This window comes from Protobothrops mucrosquamatus, unplaced genomic scaffold (genome assembly GCF_001527695.2).
Source record: "Protobothrops mucrosquamatus isolate PMUCROS unplaced genomic scaffold, P.Mucros_1.0 scaffold1515, whole genome shotgun sequence".
Lineage (NCBI taxonomy): Eukaryota > Metazoa > Chordata > Lepidosauria > Squamata > Viperidae > Protobothrops > Protobothrops mucrosquamatus.
The window spans coordinates 348,454-367,809 of NW_015387687.1; the positions used below are offsets into that span (position 1 = coordinate 348,454).

General features: G+C 38.6%; 1 protein-coding gene across 1 annotated transcript in view; it reads right to left on the reverse strand.

The window, feature by feature from the left end:
• Nucleotides 1-19,032, reverse strand: part of KCND2 (potassium voltage-gated channel subfamily D member 2) — a 31,497-nt gene extending 12,465 nt beyond the window's left edge. The window contains exons 1-2 of the mRNA XM_015822273.1: nt 19,010-19,032; nt 16,705-16,867 (exon numbers count right to left, since the gene is read on the reverse strand). Coding sequence (XP_015677759.1) covers nt 16,705-16,867; nt 19,010-19,032 — 186 coding nt within the window. The remainder of the gene's footprint in view (nt 1-16,704; nt 16,868-19,009) is intronic.
• Nucleotides 19,033-19,356: the final 324 nt, after the last annotated feature.

A 19,356-nucleotide genomic window follows, 5' to 3' on the forward strand; every position in this document is an offset into this window, starting at 1 on the left:
ATATATATATATATATATATATATATATATATATATATATATATATATATATATATATATATATATATATATATATAACATGGTCAAGTCCAAAACGGAGGAGAAGAAACATTTATTTCAGATCTGCTTACAAAATGGATATCCCATAAAATTTATAAAACGACATATTACGACACTCAGACCTCATAACAATCCACAGAGAGAAGAACCACCAACACATAGACACGCATCTCCTTACCATATATAAATAACGTCTCCGAGGCAACTGCCAGGCTTTTAGCCCCCTACAACATAAAAGTGGCCCATAAACCCAACCAAACTCTATGTTCCAAAGTTATGCACCCCAAGGACCCACTTCCCACGATGGAAAGATCTGAGGTGGTTTACAAAGTTGACTGCAAGAACTGTCAAAGCAACTATGTGGGTGAGACATCTAAACGATTGAAAACCCGTATCCACGAACATAAATTGGCCATAAAAAGGGGTGAACAACACTCACAATTATGGACACACATGGCGGAATATGGGCACCAATTTGCCTTTAATAACACACGGATCATATCTAGTGATGCCAAAAAAGGGGGCAGACTATTAAAAGAAGCCTGGTTTTCAGATAACAACTCCATTAATCGCCATGTGGATCTTTGCCCCACACAGCAAGCACTGAGAAAATGGAACAAGAATCATCACTCCATTCACCATAAACAACCTAACCGACATAGACGAACTCGAGAAGATGATAAAGGGTTAAAAGACCACCAAACAGGAGACTTGCATGTCTTCCGACACCTCCTCAATAAACCCCCTGGATGGAAGAACGAAGATGACCGTGCCAGAAAGAGGGTGAGGGTGACTGACAATAACATTCTCAAATCCAATGCTGCTTGCACCATTGAGGAAGAGCAGCCTAGACAGGACTTTGGAGGAATGGAATGCAGAGAATCCACCTCAAGTGAGGACTATAACTGCCACCAACAGACAGAGCAACAGAGTTTGGTCAGCGCTAGAAACACCAAGACAGATAACAGNTCCCAAGTCCATGGGTGTCATGCCTGCCAACAGTCCAGGCCTGAAATGCCCCAGGCCCCTGTACACAGGTGGGAGGAAACACACACTCCATGGTCTAGAATACATGTAGATTACGCTGGGCCCTTTCAGGGTCAATTCTTCCTGGTTGTTGTTGATAGCCATTCCAAGTGGCTGGAGGTCGTGCCTGTGTCTTCTACCATAGCCGCCAAGACTATTCAAGTGTTGAGAAACATTTTTGCTGCACACGGGTTGCCAGATGTTCTGGTGTCGAATAACAGTCCTCAATTTACTTCTACTGAGTTTCAGGGATTTCTTCGGGCCAACATGATCCGCCACGCTGCTTCGGCTCCCTTCCATCCTTCCACCAACGGTCTGGCTGAACGGATGGTCCGCATCGCCAAGGACGCCCTCAAGAAGCTGACTTATGGCAATTGGCATCACAGGTTGGCTGACTTTCTTCTAGCCCATCGTACTACTTCGTGCACTGCCACGGGTAAGTGCCCGGCCGAACTCCGTTGGGGTCGTCGGCTCGTGACTAAATTGGACAGGCTGCATCCAGAGCATGTAGCTTCACAGGTGTCTCAGCCACACCCACCACGGGTCCTGCGTGAAGGCGATCCTGTCTGGGCCAGGAACTACGGGCCTGGACACCTCTGGGTTCCAGCTGTGGTCTGCAAGGTCTCGGGGCCACTGTCCTACGAGGTGTCAATGGAAGATGGCCGTGTTCTTCGCCGCCACATTGATCAATTATGTGTGAGGCGGGACTCACCTGGGGTTCCTCCTCAGTCTCCTCTAGGGGGGGAGGAGGAATGGGAAATGCATTCTGAGAATCAGAATCTGCTGCCAACAACGGTTGTGGGGAACAACACGGGCTCTCAACACCCAAGTTCCACTGGAGATTCAGGTAGCAATTCATGGGGACGGGGGCACACAGACACCCACACACAAACTCCAGCCTGGGAGTCTCACCGGAGGTATACTAACTATCCACACCTCACAAACAATACTCCAGACACGGAGAATCACTGGGAGCATACTCACAACTCAGAACATGCAAAAGAGCAGGCAAAACAGAGGGGAAACACATCCTTTGCTGAAATGGCTCATAGAAGGATGTCCCCACGCATAAGGGCTAACAGGGAGGCATCCCTAAACCCTCACACTACAGGAAGGATCCAGGAAAACCACACTCCATCAGGGAACACGGAGATGAGTTCAGAGGGGTTGGAAAACTCCATTGGTGGTAGGTCAACCGGGTATAGTGATCAACAGAGTTCTGACTTCTCAAGCCTAAGAGATGGGCAGGAAAGTCAAACTGAAGTCACACAACAACCACAAGGAAATTCACCTAGTGTGGGAAGCCACGGGGAAAACACTACAAGTTCCCCAGGTCCGAGAAGGTCGCTCAGGGTCAAAGGCCCTCCCAAATACCTTGCAGATTACGTAAGGTGAGCATGTGAACTGTAATCACTGAACTAGTGGTTCTGACTGGTTGACACTACGTAAACGATGTTGGGGCTACTGGGTCTTTGTATGACGGAACAGTTCCACATCATACACACACTGTGTAACTTAACTTATCAGTTAACATATAACCATCACTATGATGGCGTCCATGTGGGCGCCGTATTATTTCATCTAGGGGGGAGGGGTGTTATGTCCTGAGCCTGCAAAAGCAGGCTCGGGACGTTGCAAGAGTCCCGGTCATTTGCAAAAGCTGCCCGGGACCAGACTGAGTGGTGCCGGCCTTGCGCGCATGCGCAAGGCAGGAAAAGACCGCCTCATGATTGGTTGAACTTGCCCGGGGATCAGAAGGTATAAATAGAGGCCTGCGTGCCTCTGCTCGGGTTGTTCGTAGAATGGAAGCAGAGAATAAAGACTTGTTAGAAATGCTTCGTCTCAAGCGCCATTATTCTCCGGACTTAACAACATGTTTTTGCAATTCCACTTTGCAAAGTTAAATTGCAAAAGGCAGATTCAATTTTGAATGAAAATCAGGGCAAATACTTTTTTGTTTCTTCCAAATTCTAGACTGCAAATTCCTTCTCAAACTGATTTTTTAAAAAAACACAGAAACATAATAACCAAGGGCCATTTGTGTTGGAGCGGCTGTAAGAGTGAGGGACTGAATGATGTTTGGAGCCAAGATCTAAGGAGATATCAAGCTAAATCAATGGGTATATTCAGGCAAGTTAATGGAATTTCATCACCAGATCTAAGAATCATTTTGGGTTCTTTGCTGCTTGACCCCTGAATTCTGAGAGTCTACTGGAAGATATGCTTAGTGAGGCCCCTTAAGTGAGATATGTTTTAGATATGGAGTTCCTCGGTCCCCACTATGCTAAGGACTGTGCTGCATGATACTCCAAAGAAATCTTAGTGAGATGTAGTATTGCTATGTTCCTTCTTGTATCACTATATCAATTCCCTGACCTGATGGAAGTTATAGATAAAAATACAAGTTACATTAATTTTAAATGAGAATTCACAAAGCAATGAATGCTGGCAAGTCTTTTGAATCGTCATTTCAGGTACCTTGCGGGATGTGTTACCAAGACTACAAACTGTCAAGCAGTTTATAACTTCAGGAGAAAAAATAACAGAAGGGCAGAAAAAATAACTGGCAGTGTTTATTCTGATACACTCTTCCTAAACAGTCAAAAGTTTGTGTTTCTGATGGGTTGGCAACGCAATTTTGAGGTTGGATGTTTATCCCCTTCCCTTGCTGGCACAGCAAGTGAACAAGAGTAATTTAGATGGCAAGGAAAATAACAAGAAGGTGAACAAAGAAGACAGCACAAAGTTTGAAGTAAAAAAAAATGCTTCAGCTTCTAAGATCTGTAAATTGAACTGCAGGATTCAACACTGAAGATCACAAGCTCCATTAGAAAGGGTCATTTTCTTGGGATCAAAACAAGGGCAGCAATAGAACAACATGTTCTAGTCTCCTAAAATGTGAAAAGTTGTTAACTTCTGCTAGTCATTCTTGTAGCAAAATCCCTACAAAGGATGCAGCAATTCTAAATTTGTACTCCATTTCAAGCCATATGCTTTTGATACCTGAAGTCAAGTACAGAGGTATATTTCCAAGATTTCAATCTAGGATAGTTTAAATGAAGAGTCTAACTGAAATATTTTTTCCAGATTCTCTTTAATGAATAGCTTTATATGGCTTAATTGGTTCCTATGGTCAAAGTTTCTTTGTGAAGGGTGCCATCGAATCAAAAAAATCACACCAACTTAGTTCTCTAATTCAGTGGATCCACAGAATATAATTTTAGGCAAGGAGGAGTGAGAGATACCCCTAAATCTTTCTAAACTAAATATCAGAAAAGTGGCTACTGAACCTTGAAAATTAGCTTAATGAGCACATACTAAATTAACACTTAGGTGGACCAAATGCTAACACTGGAAACAATTGTGGCTTAGGACATGTTCTGTAGTCAAAGGTCTAAGCTTAATTTCCAGCAACTCCTGAAAGAGTTGGAAATTTTTCAGCCTGAAACCCAAAATATGACTACCTAGTCTCAAGTAAACCAATGGTTTATTTAGAGAAAAGTACTTTTCTCTTGAACTTATTTGCTGTTGCTGCTGCTGCTGATTGGCAGTGCAGAGTAACTGCCAATTGCTATAATTAGTCAAGTGAGACATCTGCACTGAGTTTTAAATTATGTTCAAAGGCTTTGGGGAGAGGCATCTGCTAGAAAAAAAACTTACAGAGACGAGAGGTAAAATCTGGCTGATAAAAGTGGCTTTTGTTGATAGTGTGAAAGGTACAGTTTCTCTCAGCTGAGAGTACTACAAACATGCTCTCCATTGGGGTGTTCTTGAAGATCATCCAGAGGCTTCAGTTGGTCCAGAATGCTACCATAGGTGTTACGTGCGCAGTTTGCTATGTTCATGTAATACTTCTACTCTGCAAGCTGTACTGGCTTTTTGGTGTGATTCAAAGTCAGCTTTAAAGTTCTGTATCACATAGGATCAAATTACTTATGGAACTGTCTTTTCTCAAGAACACCTACCTGCCTCACTTGCTCCCACAGGGAGAGCACATTTCAGATTCCCTGGAATAATTTCCCCACTGCCTTCCCCCCTCCCTGATATATGACAGGCCCCAACTTTTGCCTTTAGGGAAGCTGTTAAGACCTGACCTTTTTCCCTAGGCTTTTGGGGCCAACTGAGTGGGGCCTATTTTGGTTGTTTTTGTTACGGTGCTGGTCACCTTTTAAAATTAACTTTTATTTTCATCTTGATATATTGCGTCAGTTTTAATGTTATGTAGTATTTTTTGATTTATGGTTTGCTTTTTATTGCTGCATATTACCCAGAGTCATATCACTGAGTTGGGCAGCTTTATAAATCTGATAATAAATTAACAAACACTTTCAAAATCTGTTCTGTAGTGTTTCTAAACCTCAAAATCAGATTATGTATAAGTGATTGCAAGAAAAAGGAGAGGAAAAGAAAGTTCCACTGCAGTTACAGAAACTAATGTTTAACTCTACTAATCGTGTTTATATCAAATGAAGCAATAATTCAATTCTAATTAATTCCAGGCAGCATTATGTCTAGTTTTGGGTGTTGCAATTCAAAAAGGGACAAAGTGGGAATAGATCCAGAGGAGAGTAACTACCGTAGTTTATTGAGAGATCTGGAATTTATGTCCTTTGAGAAAGAATTAAAAGTGTTGGTTTGCTAAGTTTGAAGAGTGGATGAGTAATAGCAGTTTTCAATTATCTTGAGGACTGTCAAACTGAAGATGGACAGGTCTTTTGGATGTCGCTCCAGAGATCAGGACTAAAACCAGTGATGATAAATTGCAGAGAAATTGGCTAAACACAAATTAAACTTTCTAAGTTTTTCAGTTCTTAACCAATTGAGACATGGAAGTCTATACAGTTCTGAAAACCTTAACTGATTCACTTATTTAAGCAAAGGTTGGATGATTATCACGAATGCAATAGCTGCACCCTGCAACTACCTAGATTTTAATGATCTCCAAGCCTATGAATCTATAAAAACTTTTCACACAACCCAATATAAGGTGTGTATTGCTTGCCTGTCCAGTAATGTATTCATTCTCTGTCTTTCAGTGTGAATATATACATACCCCACTGCATACTGCTATTGCGAAACATTCAAAAGTATCTCATATTTCATAATAAGCTCTGGATATAAACCACTGTGAACTGGAGACATTAATAATAAGACAGGTCTTACCAGACAACATAACATGCTGGGAATTTTTGCCAAGTTTCTGGCAGCTGGACGTTTTATTGAATTTCTATTTATTTATTGAATTCTTAGATTGCCTAACTGCAAAACAACTCTGGGCAACTCTGAGTAGTTTTGCTAATTAGAAATAAAAAATATTATATAAAAGCAATGATAATCAGGAGGACAATATAATTTCCAACCACATCAGTCTCCACTTAAAAGGAGCCTACCAAACACACCAATCCAAGGCCTGGGGGGAAAAGATACAGCTGTTAAAAATTTGAGCAGGCTGTTCCAGTGCTGGCTGCTGGGATGGAGAAGACCTGCTTCTTGCAACCTGCTAGATTGCTAGATGGCATTGTTTAATTGATTGATTGGGCCTGAAGCAACCCAACTTTGTCAGAATGCACAGGACAGTCTGCCACTACAGAATATAGACAGTCCCTCAAACAGCCCACATCATGGGTGTCAAACTTGCCACATCACATGATGTGTCGCGACGTATCACAACTCTTTTTGCATTGCCAACAATGGGGTGGGCACACCTTTGGTATGATGAAACTGGCCCGTGGGCCGGCAGTTTGACACCCCTGGCCCAGATCCTGTCATATAGAAGCTATGTCTTCTCCAAATCAGGTAGTTTTGCCTCAATCTGTCCCCCCTGCCCAAACCAATTGGAATCAGTCAATCAGGACAAGAGAACCACAGTAATACTGTGTCACCTACTATCCCTCTCACTTCTGCTCCCCATAACTGGTCCAGAACAATGCTGTGATTGATGGAATTGAAAACTGCTCAACAAGTGCAACCTGTGCTGTCTTAGTACTTTCTTTGGAACTAACAGCTAATCTTATTTCTTCCAGGGCATTTGCAACCTTTTCATCAACCTTTTTTAAAAAGGGAGAGCTAGAAACTGAAGGAAAATTATCCAGAACAGTTGGTCTAGTGATCAATTTTAGACGAGGTTGCATTATTACTATTATTTAAGTTGCAGTAGTTGGGATGTTCACAGGGATATCCATGGATTAGTCAAAATTTACAAGATGGGAGCATGGTGTTATTTGACAATCTTCCTCTTTTGCACACATCCTTATATAAAGACTTGAGATTTGATCACACCACTGTTAAACTACAGCAAGGGTGTCAAACTGCCGGCCCATGGGTCAGATGCGTCATGCCGAACCTGCGCCCACTCCATTGCCGGCAATGGAAAAAAGTCACGATATGTCGCAACAAGTCACGTGACGTTGCGAGTTTGACACCCCTGAACTACAGGGTCAATTACCAATGACATCATGCAATAGAATATGAATCAGTCTGGGAAGATCTTTTGCTTTCTTTTGTTTGTAAACCATTACACGTATGTAAAACAATTCTCAAAGCTTACACACCTTTCCCTCCTGAGAAATGATAGCAAATTGTATCTTTCTGATTTGGTGGTTTGCTTGTAAAATGCAGAAATGCAATTTGGTGGCCCTGGGGATATAAAACAGGATTTAGCAACCATGTGCCATCCATATTATGCAGATTGCCTGCTTCTGCATTCAAAAGTGGGTATTTAAAATCAGCCAGACAGAAAACCACGTATTTTCCTAGACCCTCTAGCGCTTTATAGTAGAGAGTCCTGCGCAATATGAAATTTTTGCAATGTAATATTAGTGGTGGGTGCAATCTGTGGGCAATTTGTTCTAAGCAAATTTATGCTCAGTAAATATCACTTAGTTGCTGCTGAAATTATTTCTCCTGTCGTGTTTTTTTTGTGTGCTGCCACTACCCAACTAATCATAGCACTGACTGCCAAATTGGTCTTATCAGTTACTGTTCATATTCAGCTGCTTTTGACAGAATTTACTGGGGTGATTTAATATGTTTAGTCCCCAAGAGTTTCCAGCTGGAGAATGAATAGTTTGGTATATCATCTGAGAATGAAAAGAACTTCATTTTTTTCCTCGTTAGCATCTGCCACCTTAGTCTTTTGTCAGGGGCATTAAAAGGGACTAAGCTTTGATGTAACATGCTTTTTCCAGATAGCACTCTCTGTCCCTCTGTGTGTGTTTGTGTGTGTATATAGTTTCAGGCACATGTAGAACATGGGATGGAAGTGCTACTGGACAAACCATTTCTCTTCACCATGATGGTCTCCCTTAATCAGAATAATGCTGACCCTGTATGAAAGTGGCTAATCTTATTTTCTTTGGATGAAAGGCCTGAGATTATGTGAACCTTAGATCATACAAAAAATGCCAGAACCAGAGGAATATGAACAACAAGCAAGGGATGAAAGAGCAAAGGCAAATTAATATCACAAGGTGATAATTATTTTTGTAATGTATGACCTATAATCAATATTTAATAGAAGGCAATATTATAACAGCTCAAATATAAAGCAACAATACAAAATAAACTAAATTGTATACAGAAAAGTCCAAAACAATTACTGGTATCAGTTAGGCAAGCCATTGTAAAAATATTGTAAAAAAAAATCAATCTTATTGTAAATAACTGAAGTTAGATTGCCTAGGTTCTCTTAAATCAATGTTATGAGTTCTAATTTCCATTTGTAGCACAGAGGAAGCTCTAGCATTACTTCTGAAACACTTTAGACTTCTATATCAGAACATATGCAAATGCAATTTTCGTAAGGATACCGATGGATCTTACCAGTCAGTGATATACATTATATCTATATATATATCTATCCCTCACTCATTCAAAAGGCACAGAATTTTCCAGAACCACTAGAAAGAGTATTATTTATTGAGATTGTCTATAACAACACAATCTTGCAAGCCTGATTGTGTTAAATCTGTTCCTCTTTCTTATACTTCAGTGAATTAAGGAGGTTTCTGTCTGAGCCTCTTCTTGTTATCAGGACATTGTGGACTTAAAAAATATTTTGCCTTCTGCCTAGGCCAGATATAGGCAACCTTGGCTCTTTTATGACTCGCGGACTTCAACTCCCAGAATTCCTGAGCCAGCCATGCTGAGGGAAAAGGGAGAAGTTTCTAAGCTAAGGAATTCTGGGAGTTGAAGTCCATGAGTCATAAAAGAGCCAAGGTTGCCTACCCCTGGCCTAGGCAATGGTTTCTGTATATCTCCATCAAGATCATCTTTCTTACTCTCTATAATAACAATAGCAAAACATAGTTGGAAAGTAGGGTCCTGGATGATCTCTTCTCTCTTCTGTCTAATGGAAAACACAATTTGAAAACAGGGATGATGTATCCAACAACTTATCACACCATAACAACATTAATCTTCATGCAGATGCATGCACATACCTATTTACCCATCACACATTCCTTTTTCAGATAATGTTATGCAAAGGGCAGAAACAAAGAAATAGCAAGCCAAATAAATAAATAAAAGGAAAAGTAGATATAGATGAGAAAATTATGTGCTCTGTGGAATAGTTCACCTCCTAATTTATGTTTTCGGATCTACAATTTCATTCATAATATACTTATACTTTCACAACTCCCCACAATAAGTTTAGACCACCTTTCCTTAGGTATATTACACTCTTCTTCTTTCTTTTATTTTCACACATATAAAACCTATATATTTGGACAGCCATTTGTCTGAAATGGTATAGGGTTTCCTGCCTGAGCAGGGGGTTGGACTAGATGACCTCCAAGGTCCCTTCCAACTTTATTATTATTATTATTATAAATGTGATCAAAGCCCAGTTTTAACCTAAACAGTCTTACAGTAATCTCTGCAAACTTGCATCTCTAAACTTGAAACTATCATGAAAGCCCATAAATTGTTGCTCACATCCCATCCACTGGGAGGTCCAGATAATACAGACACACTCAAGATCATTGTGATTAGTACAGTATTTTAGTTCATGACATTTGGAATATAAAAATTGAGAAAAGATTTCAATTTTCAAGATTGACCTACAGTAACTATGACATATAGTCATGAAAAACTAAAACTAAACAAAAACAATTCACAGACAAAATATAACTGAGGAGGCGCTAGCCTCCCTTTTCTAGCAGAACATCGTTCTTGAAAAGTCACAGCAATGGAACCAAAATAAAAATCAAGTCTCTTTTGAGAAAGATCCAACGCATACTCCTTCTTCATGGTTATCTCCATATAGTTCTCTTTACTGTAATATGGAACTCATCCCATTGCAGCCTCTGGTATTTTTCTTTTCTTTCTAGTCTAGTTTGCTTTGGGGTTTCCTGGTAAGTTTCAATTAGTTGGACTGTGGTTAGTTTTTTGAGATCAACATTGGGAGAATACATCATTATAGTGTGAAATTCATCTTAGCTGCCCAGCTAAAGCCAGCAGGCATCTATATTTGGCATCAGTGATACAGGAAGACGCTGGATGTAAATGGCTGCTTTAGTGACAAAGGCAAAGATATATTTCATACTGAATGGGAGTCTACTATTTTACAAAGTTGTCCTGATTTTACAAAGAAAACCACATGGATAGGCAATATAAGATGAAGTGCTACATGATATGTCTCTCAGATTTGATGGCATTCAACACATGACTGAGGAAAAGTTGAGGATTTTTTAAAAATACTAATGGAATTTATCATATAGCCAGATTAAATCTTTTGGATCATCTGGTTGCTGATGTGGTCATGCAGGAAAATAAAATGCATAGCTGCAAAGACAAAATTACAATAGGAACATGGAATGTAAGAAGCATGAACATGGGAAAACTCAACACAGTGAAAATTGAGGAACCAAAAAGGATTGTCAGTAATTCACTTACATCCTTAAAATCAATAGAAATGGACAGACAAATACAACGAGCTGAGAATTATGGTAGCCTGGATAAACAACTATCATCTACAAAGTTGGACATAACTGAGTCGGCTATTCAACAATTTCAAATGTGGAGACTTGATTTTTCAAAACAACAAGGGACTACCTACAAAGGAGCTAGGTCTCTACAACAGAAAAGAGGACGTCTCTGGTTGATTCAAAGGATTCTACAAGGCATAAAGAGTGATTTGTTCATTGATATAGAGGCCTTGTTATGGAAACCGGTTTGGCATAAAAGGAAAGCCAGAATAAGATTTAAGGATGTGACTTAAGGTTTTAGGTAATGGGTTTAAAAGGCTTATCAGATATGTATTGATTTACGGTTTAAAACAGTTAAATAAGAGATTAGATTGAATAAAAACTAATTAAGGTTTGAACTTAATAATAACTTGTTTTGTCTATGTATTAATATGCTTTGGGTACAGTAATTTTGGGAGGACGTTAAAGAAATTTGATACAGATACTGAGGGATTGATTGTTAGATTATAAAGAATAATAGAAATAGAAAGGTATTTTTTCTCTTTTCTTTCTTTTTGTCTTGTCTTTTTTTTTGTTTTTTGTTTTTTTCTCTTCTTTTTTTTCCCTTTCTGATTTGAATTAATATTTTCTTTTCTTATTAGAATTAGTAGCTATTTGTAATGGAAGAGGAATAAGAAAAAAGGATGAAATGATACTAATAAATGCTTATTGAATATGTTAAGGAAAAAGGTTATGGGGAGACCCCCGAAGTGTTAACTAGGTATTTAGATTAGAAATATGGAACATAGTAAGTGAAATAGGTAAACTCAATACAGGATTCGGATTTGTAGATTTATTCAGACGAAAGATTATTGAGGATTGCTATGATTGATTTAGTTGTATTGTAATATATCAATTTGAATATAATATGTCATTAGAGGGAAAAATAGGAGGTTTTTAATGACTTAATTTGAACTTTATGAAAATGACTTTGTTTTGTGGACAATTGACTGCCCTGCCACCACGTTGTTTCTTAAGCACTTGTTTGTAAAATGAAAAAACCAATAAAACTTGTTTAAAAAAAAAAGAAATGAAGAGAAATCAAATCCATGTAAGGCAAAGATCATAGATAGATAGTTAATGAAGAATTTCAGAAAGGTTTGTTCCTTAATCCAATGGTTTTGGTCTCATTTCCTTCATGCATGACTGGCTTTCTCTCCGGTCTCCAACACAGTCTTCTTTCTCTCTTCCATAAATATCCATATCCCCAGCATTTAAAATGCCTTCAGCATTTCTCTTTTATTTGTTTTCTTTGTTTTCTTAAGGAAGAAAGACAGTTCATAAGGATGAAAAACTCAGATCAGCAACTTGAGTCTTTTCTTCCACAATACTCTAGAAGATATTCCTTACTTACAAGAATCTCTAATACTAGAAGATGGCTAGATCAGCATGCCAATTGGAAGGATACAGGGATTGATTGAATATCTTCAGAAACATGGCAAGCAGCAGAAAAAGAATCAATAAAGGTTATAACTAACCTATGTCAGCAAATCTGGAAAACAGTACAACGGTCAAAAGGTTGGAAGACCTCAGTCTACATAGTAATGAGAGAGAGAGAGAGAGAGAGAGGGAGAGGGAGAGGGAGAGGGAGAGGGAAAGAGACAGAGACAGAGACAGAGACAGAGATAGAGACAGAGATTTACTAGTGTGCTACCCATCACACAATATCCCTAATTTCACATCCCAGTAAAATTCATTACCTAATACAGATTAGAGCTTCACAGGAAGATTCTAGATCAGTGATGGCGAACCTTTAGAGACCGAGTGCCCAAACTGCAACCCCAAACCCACTTATGCATTGTTGGGTGCCGGGCAGGTGTGGCCCATTGGCTGGGTGTGGCCAACTGGGTGGGTGTGGCCCATTGGGTGGGCGTGGCTGCGGTGGTAATGGCACAATGGATGGGACTAAAAAGTTCAATCAATCAATTCCAACTTTGCAAGATCTTTTTTTTCCCTGCGAGAACTTGAAATTGACTCATTGACTGAACCTTTTTTTTTTGCACACGGTGGTGGAAGCCTAAAGCAAAAAGGTTTTATAAAACATAGTTGAAGGCCTAGGACTGGGGCAACGGCACGCACGCCCACAGAGAGGGCTCTGAGTGCCACCTCTGGCACCCGTGCCATAGGTTTGCCGCCACTGTTCTAGATGTTCGAGCTACCTTTAGACAAATCTGAGGAACATATTGATGCACACTGGATAATTGAGAAAGTCAAATAATAACAATAGGAAGTCAATATGTGCTTTAATTATTATGGAAAAACCTCTGGTTGTGTTGTTCACATTATGCTGTGAAATGTATTTAGGAAAATGGAAAACCTTGAATCTCTCTCTCTCCTCATGTAAAACCTATGCAGAGGTCAGGAATCTACTGTCCAGATGGAACAATTGGCTCCAAGTCAGCAAAGGAATGAGATGGGGCTGTATACTTTCATTTTATTTATTGAACTGATATGCTGAATATATATTGATAGAAACTGGATTAGAAGATGAGTGTGGCTTTAAAATTGCAGAATCGTTAATTATGCAATTCACTGGTGAGAATAGTAAGGTTTCACACATAGCCAAGAAAAAACAAATGCACATGTATTAAATAGGTGGTATAGGGCTCAAAAGCAGACACTGTGAGAAGGATCTAGGAGTCCAGTGGACAATCACTTAAGTATGAGCCAGCAGTGTGCTGCAACTGCCCCAAAAGCCAATGGAGTCATAAGCTGCATCAGCAAAGGAATAATATCAAAAACATGTAAGTGTTAGTACTGCTTTATACTGCACTGGTAAGATCATACTTGGAATCTGTATCCAGTTTTGGTCATCATGATACAAAAAAGAAATTGAAATTCTGGAAAGAGTGCAGAGAAGAGCAACAAAGATGATTAGGGGACTGGAGGTTAAAATATAGGATGAACAATTGTGGGAAATGATATGTCTAGTCTAACAAAGAGAAGGACTAGGGGTGACATGATAGCAGTCTTCTATTATCTGAGAAGCTGTCACAGAGAAGAGGGGATTGACCTATTCTCCAAAATACCTGAGGGCAGGACAAGAAGTAATGGGTGAAAGACCATTAAGGAGAGATCCAATCTAGAACTAAGGAGAAATTTTCTGACAATGACAACAATTAATCAGTGGAATGGCTTGCCTCCAGAAGTTGTGGGTGCTCCATTGTTAGAGGTTTTCAAGAAGAGATTGGACAACCATTTGTCTGGAATGTTATAAGGTCTCCTATTAGAGTAGGGGGTTAAACTAGAAGACCTCTAATGTCACCTCCATCTCTGTTTTTCTGTATTATATGCTGATAACATTACTTTAGTAAGAAGATCAAGGAACACAGTAAAAAAAATTGAACCAAGACTAAAGATAAGACCAGAATAATAACAGATACAGATATAGCCTTAAAACTGACAAGGAAAATATTGTCATCATAGCAGACATGTGTAGGATTAATGTAATAAAAAAAATCTTGTACTTATTTCCTCATATATGTAGAAGATTTGACGAGAACTTGGAGTTCTTGAAAGAATACCAATCTAAACATAAGCTGCACTCTGCTTTTGTTCTATATCAAATGTCAATCAACCTCCTTGGTTAATTATTGCTATCACAAAGTTGTTGTTTTTACACTGTATTTGAGACTGCACTGTTCGTACAGAGCTGCTTAGAAAACTCTAACCATAAATTATATCTTCATATCTTTCTTAATGGAGATGTGTTTTTGGAAATGCATATGCATTTTTCTTATGAAATATTGAATGCAATAGGCCAGTGGTTCTCACCCTTTTCTTCACCATGTACTCCTTTAAATACCTTTTTTGGCCATGGATCATGGCCATGGACCCCCAAGACTTAAGATTTAAATCATAACATTTCTTCAAGTCTTCATGTACCCCCTGTGATGACATTACGGCCTCTCCGGTGTCCACGAACCACAGGTTGAGAACCACTGTAATAGGTGATATATTTTCATATTCCAGATTGGTTAAAGAATAACCATAGTAAGATTTAGTGGTTTGAGATTTTAGGGCTTTGGGGTTCTGGGAACTTATCATTTTTGGAGCTTGATGGGTGGCACTATGAAAGACAGTCCTGTGCATTATCTGGGGGTCCTTCTGGAACCATGACTCGTGCTTGGAAAGCAGCTACAGTTGTAGCCAGGACAGCTTTTGCACAGTTTTGTGTTATGTGCCAAATACTGTTCCTGGACTGGGAGGCTTTTACTCTCAGTCACACATGCCCTGTAATGGATTCCTGTAACACACTCTGCATGGAGTTGCCTTTGAAGAGCACCCAGAAGCTTCATATGGTACAAAATGCAATGGTGAAGGCATTTTTCTGTGCTCCTTGTTCAGCAAGCATTGTAACTCTTGTCTGTGAAGAGACCAGTTGCGAGTTTGTTTCCAAATTAAATTCAAATTAAATTCAAAGTGCTCGTAATATAAAGCCTTACATGGCACAGGACTGCATTATTTGGAAGGCTGCCTCTTCCTAGTCTCCCAGGTCTGGCAGGAGGGGCATGTTATGGGATCTTTTGATTAAGAACTGTCATCTGATGACCCAAGGGAAAAGTATTTTCTGCCACAGCACCTTCAGGCTGGCTCCAACACTGCTTATCTTTTGAAAGGGTCTAAAGACACACTTGTGCCAATGGGCCTGGGGATCAGGATTATGGTTTGGAGCCTGCTAGATTCACTAATTAATCTACAACTTGCCTTTGCCTGTTTTTTATATTTTCTTTTTAAATTTTGGTTTCAATTTGGTTTCCATTTTGTCTAAGAGTTGTTATTTTTTGCTATTTTTCTGTATTTTGTTTATTGGTTGTGTTATGTGGTTGTTTTTAACTATATGGGTTGCCCAGCATCACAAATGTGAGATATAAATTGGGATATAAATTCAATGAATTAATGAATGAACAAGGAAATCTTCATGCCCCTAAAATAACACTAAAATAAAAAATAAAAGTAAAATAAAAAGGAAGGTAATACATGAAAGCAATAGTTTATGGAAGCAATATATTATTTTAAATAAATCACATTTATATAAAAGTCTGCTTTAATCATAGAATTAAATCATCTTTTGCCTAAATTTCTAGTCCCTTCTTTTCAATTAAAAATATCCCTGCCAGACTTTTCTACAGCACCAAAGCACTGAGAATGCTGGCTTATTCTGTGGTTTCACTAAGTATCTTATTCAACTTAATATAACACAGAAATGTAATCATTATGAGTCAGATTCCAAATTGCCCTTCCAGTAGTACACAGTTCATAGCAAGTAAAGTAGTCCCTTTCTTACTTAAGACAAATGGATACTTAGTTCCCAAATTCATGATGCCATCTGTACAATCTCTTACACAGATTAAGAAAATCAGCAACTTGCTAGAACAGATTTCTAGAACATTCACCCAAGCCAGCTTCTTTTACCTTCTGTGGAATCTCACTCAAAGACATTCTGAATCACAACACATGCTGATATGAGAAGTATTTTCACCCACAAATTTAGGATGTGTGCTTTAAAATTAATTGTTAAATCAACTAACTAGCCGACCAACTCAACCAGTTAACTCTTTGGGAAGAGAATCTTAAAAGTAGTTTCAGATACATAGTTTGCATAGAGACAATATACATTCCATTTCTACAACGGTCAGAAGGAGCGCACCTTTTGTGCCCTGCGCTTATCGGCTCGTTGGTTCTGATGATAGATGCGACTGAAGTTGGAGACAATGACTGGAACTGGAAGAGCAATGACTAAGACCCCGCTGAGAGAGCAAATGGAACCAAATATCTTCCCAACTATTGTCTTCGGCACCATGTCACCATACCTGGGGTAAAAAACAAAAATCTGCTTAAACACATAAGCTATAATTTGCCCTTTAAGGACTCAACAGTCATGTATCATTCCACTATGTGAACAACTCTTTGTATTATTTTTGAGAGAGACCCTAGAATTGCTGGTCCACACATCAATGTATATGCATCCAGTGTGTCTTTAACGGTAAGGAAAGGGAGGCTATCGAAAAATATGGTGATGTCATTTCAGTTATTGAGATCTAGTTGAATTGTTGTTTCCAAGGTGGCTTGGAGTTACACATGTGGTGGATCAGTCTTTCTTTTTTTTCAATCTTCTAGAACAGTGGTTCTCAACGTGTGGTCTGCAGGTCACAGGGGGTCCATAAAGGCTTGAAGAAGTGTTATGATTTAAATCTTAAGTCTTGGGAGTCATCAGCCATGGTCCATGGACACAAAGGTATTTAAAGGGAGGTGAAGAAAAGGTTGAAGACCTTCTAGAACGGTGGTTCTAAGGACATTTGGAAGCTAGATAAAATTGGAGGGTCTTGTTAAAAATCTGTTCTCCTGCTCTGTAGAAGTAGAAATATTTTTATCCCTACAAAAAGTTACCTTTGAATGCAACTTTTTGAAAATAAATAAGGGCTTTCTATAAATAAAAGAAGGCTGATGCAGATAAATGGGTAAGGGAAATGTGTTCTCTCTCATTTATTATCTCAAAAGATGGAACATATAGTTGTATTAATTGGAAGGAAATTCAAGAAAAACAAACCAAATTCCCTTTCCTTGTAAAAAGTAAGGAAGTGATAGGATTGCTGCACACAGTATGATGCCAGCAATTGGCTCTGTGACTTTAGAACAGAAATATCTACATAATGGTAAATTAGAGTGTCATAAACTGCTGATAATTAAACAGAACATCTTCATTCAAAATAATAAGTGGATTGGGATAGGCCTATTCCATTTTCTATTTTGAAAAGTTTTTGTCTGGCTTTTTAAATTCATGAGATGCAATCTGTAAAAATATTTGAAGTGATCAAGGGGGTTCTTCCATCTATCATATCATCATAATCATCATCACTATCATCTTGCTTACAGCAGTGACTACCTCTTCAAAAATTGGAGATTCCCCAAAATGATTCCTAATATACCTAGGAAGCCTGAAAGACCTTCATTTCAAATCCTGGAGAAATATTCAGTTAACATGAGCATTACTGAACTATAGATAAACCAATAGTATGACTCAGTATAAAACATCAGTATAAAAATATCTTCATCTAATTCCATTTATTACCACTATGTATCACTTGTCTTTGGCACAAAATAAAAACAGAACTCAAACAAGCAGATGGGCTTGCAGTAGAGGCAGTAGATGCTCAAGGTTATCCCATGAACAGTTTGGTTGAATTTCAAGGCCACCTTAATTAAAACTGGGACCCTTCAAAATACTGCATGTGAGGAATAAAATGTCATTTGAAGAATCATCAATTGTATTCTTCTTCCACCCTTCATTACTGCTCTAGAAATACTTTGAAACATATTATTAGTGCTATCCTTCTTTCCAAAAACCTATTGATGCCCTTGAAGTGTAGCAGCATGTTGCCTAATTGACTAAAATTTATTTCATGACAATAATAATTTGTGTCATTGCAATAACATTTCAAGATAATACAACATGTCAGTTCCATACTCTAATTAAGATAAATTTTGGTACAGATCCCAAATAAAGGCAGTTATTCCAATCTAATAAAAGAAAAACCCATATGGAAATAGCCTCTCCAGTAGTGTAGGAGGAAGGACACCTATTCCACTGCTGATATAATGGCCATTGAGGAAACTTAAAAGTGCCTTTTGATGTGAATAATTATGCCATAACTGAAGAATAAAACCTATGCTTTGCCTTAATTAGTACTAAACTAATGACATTTATGTTTTCTTGTTCAGTTCGAAGAATAACAACTACATTGTAAATACAGGTGTCAGACCCCAAACTAAGACAATACATGGAAATTATTCCAAGCTAAGTTCTTTATTGTTTTATACTAATGGACAAAATCTTGCCAGACTGAGGACTCTGTTATCTCCATTTACAATATACTTTGAACTATTACGGAGGAGTCGTCCTCACCCTCACGTAATATCTGAGCTGAGTTGCCTCTTACTCTTCTGAAACGTACCTCTCCCTACTAGGGATCCACATTACTTCAGAACACTGAAAGTGTATATACAGAGAATTTTGTTTCTATTCAGGCGCAGCTCTTTTCATAGAAGTTAAACTTCATTTTCATTGAACACAAAAAGGAATATTCTTAGAAGTTTCTGAGGAGTGGTTATTTAAACAAGTCAAAGTGGCAGCTGCAACTGTGTGATTGAAACCCACCTCTTTTTATGTGTGGGTCACATGCTGGTCACATTTAAAAAATAAGTTTTTTTCTTTACTTTGAAAGTTAAATATGTCTGTCATGAATGCCCCAAACACAGATTTAAATCTCTTTGCTGAATAAGTGTTAAGAATGAATTTGGA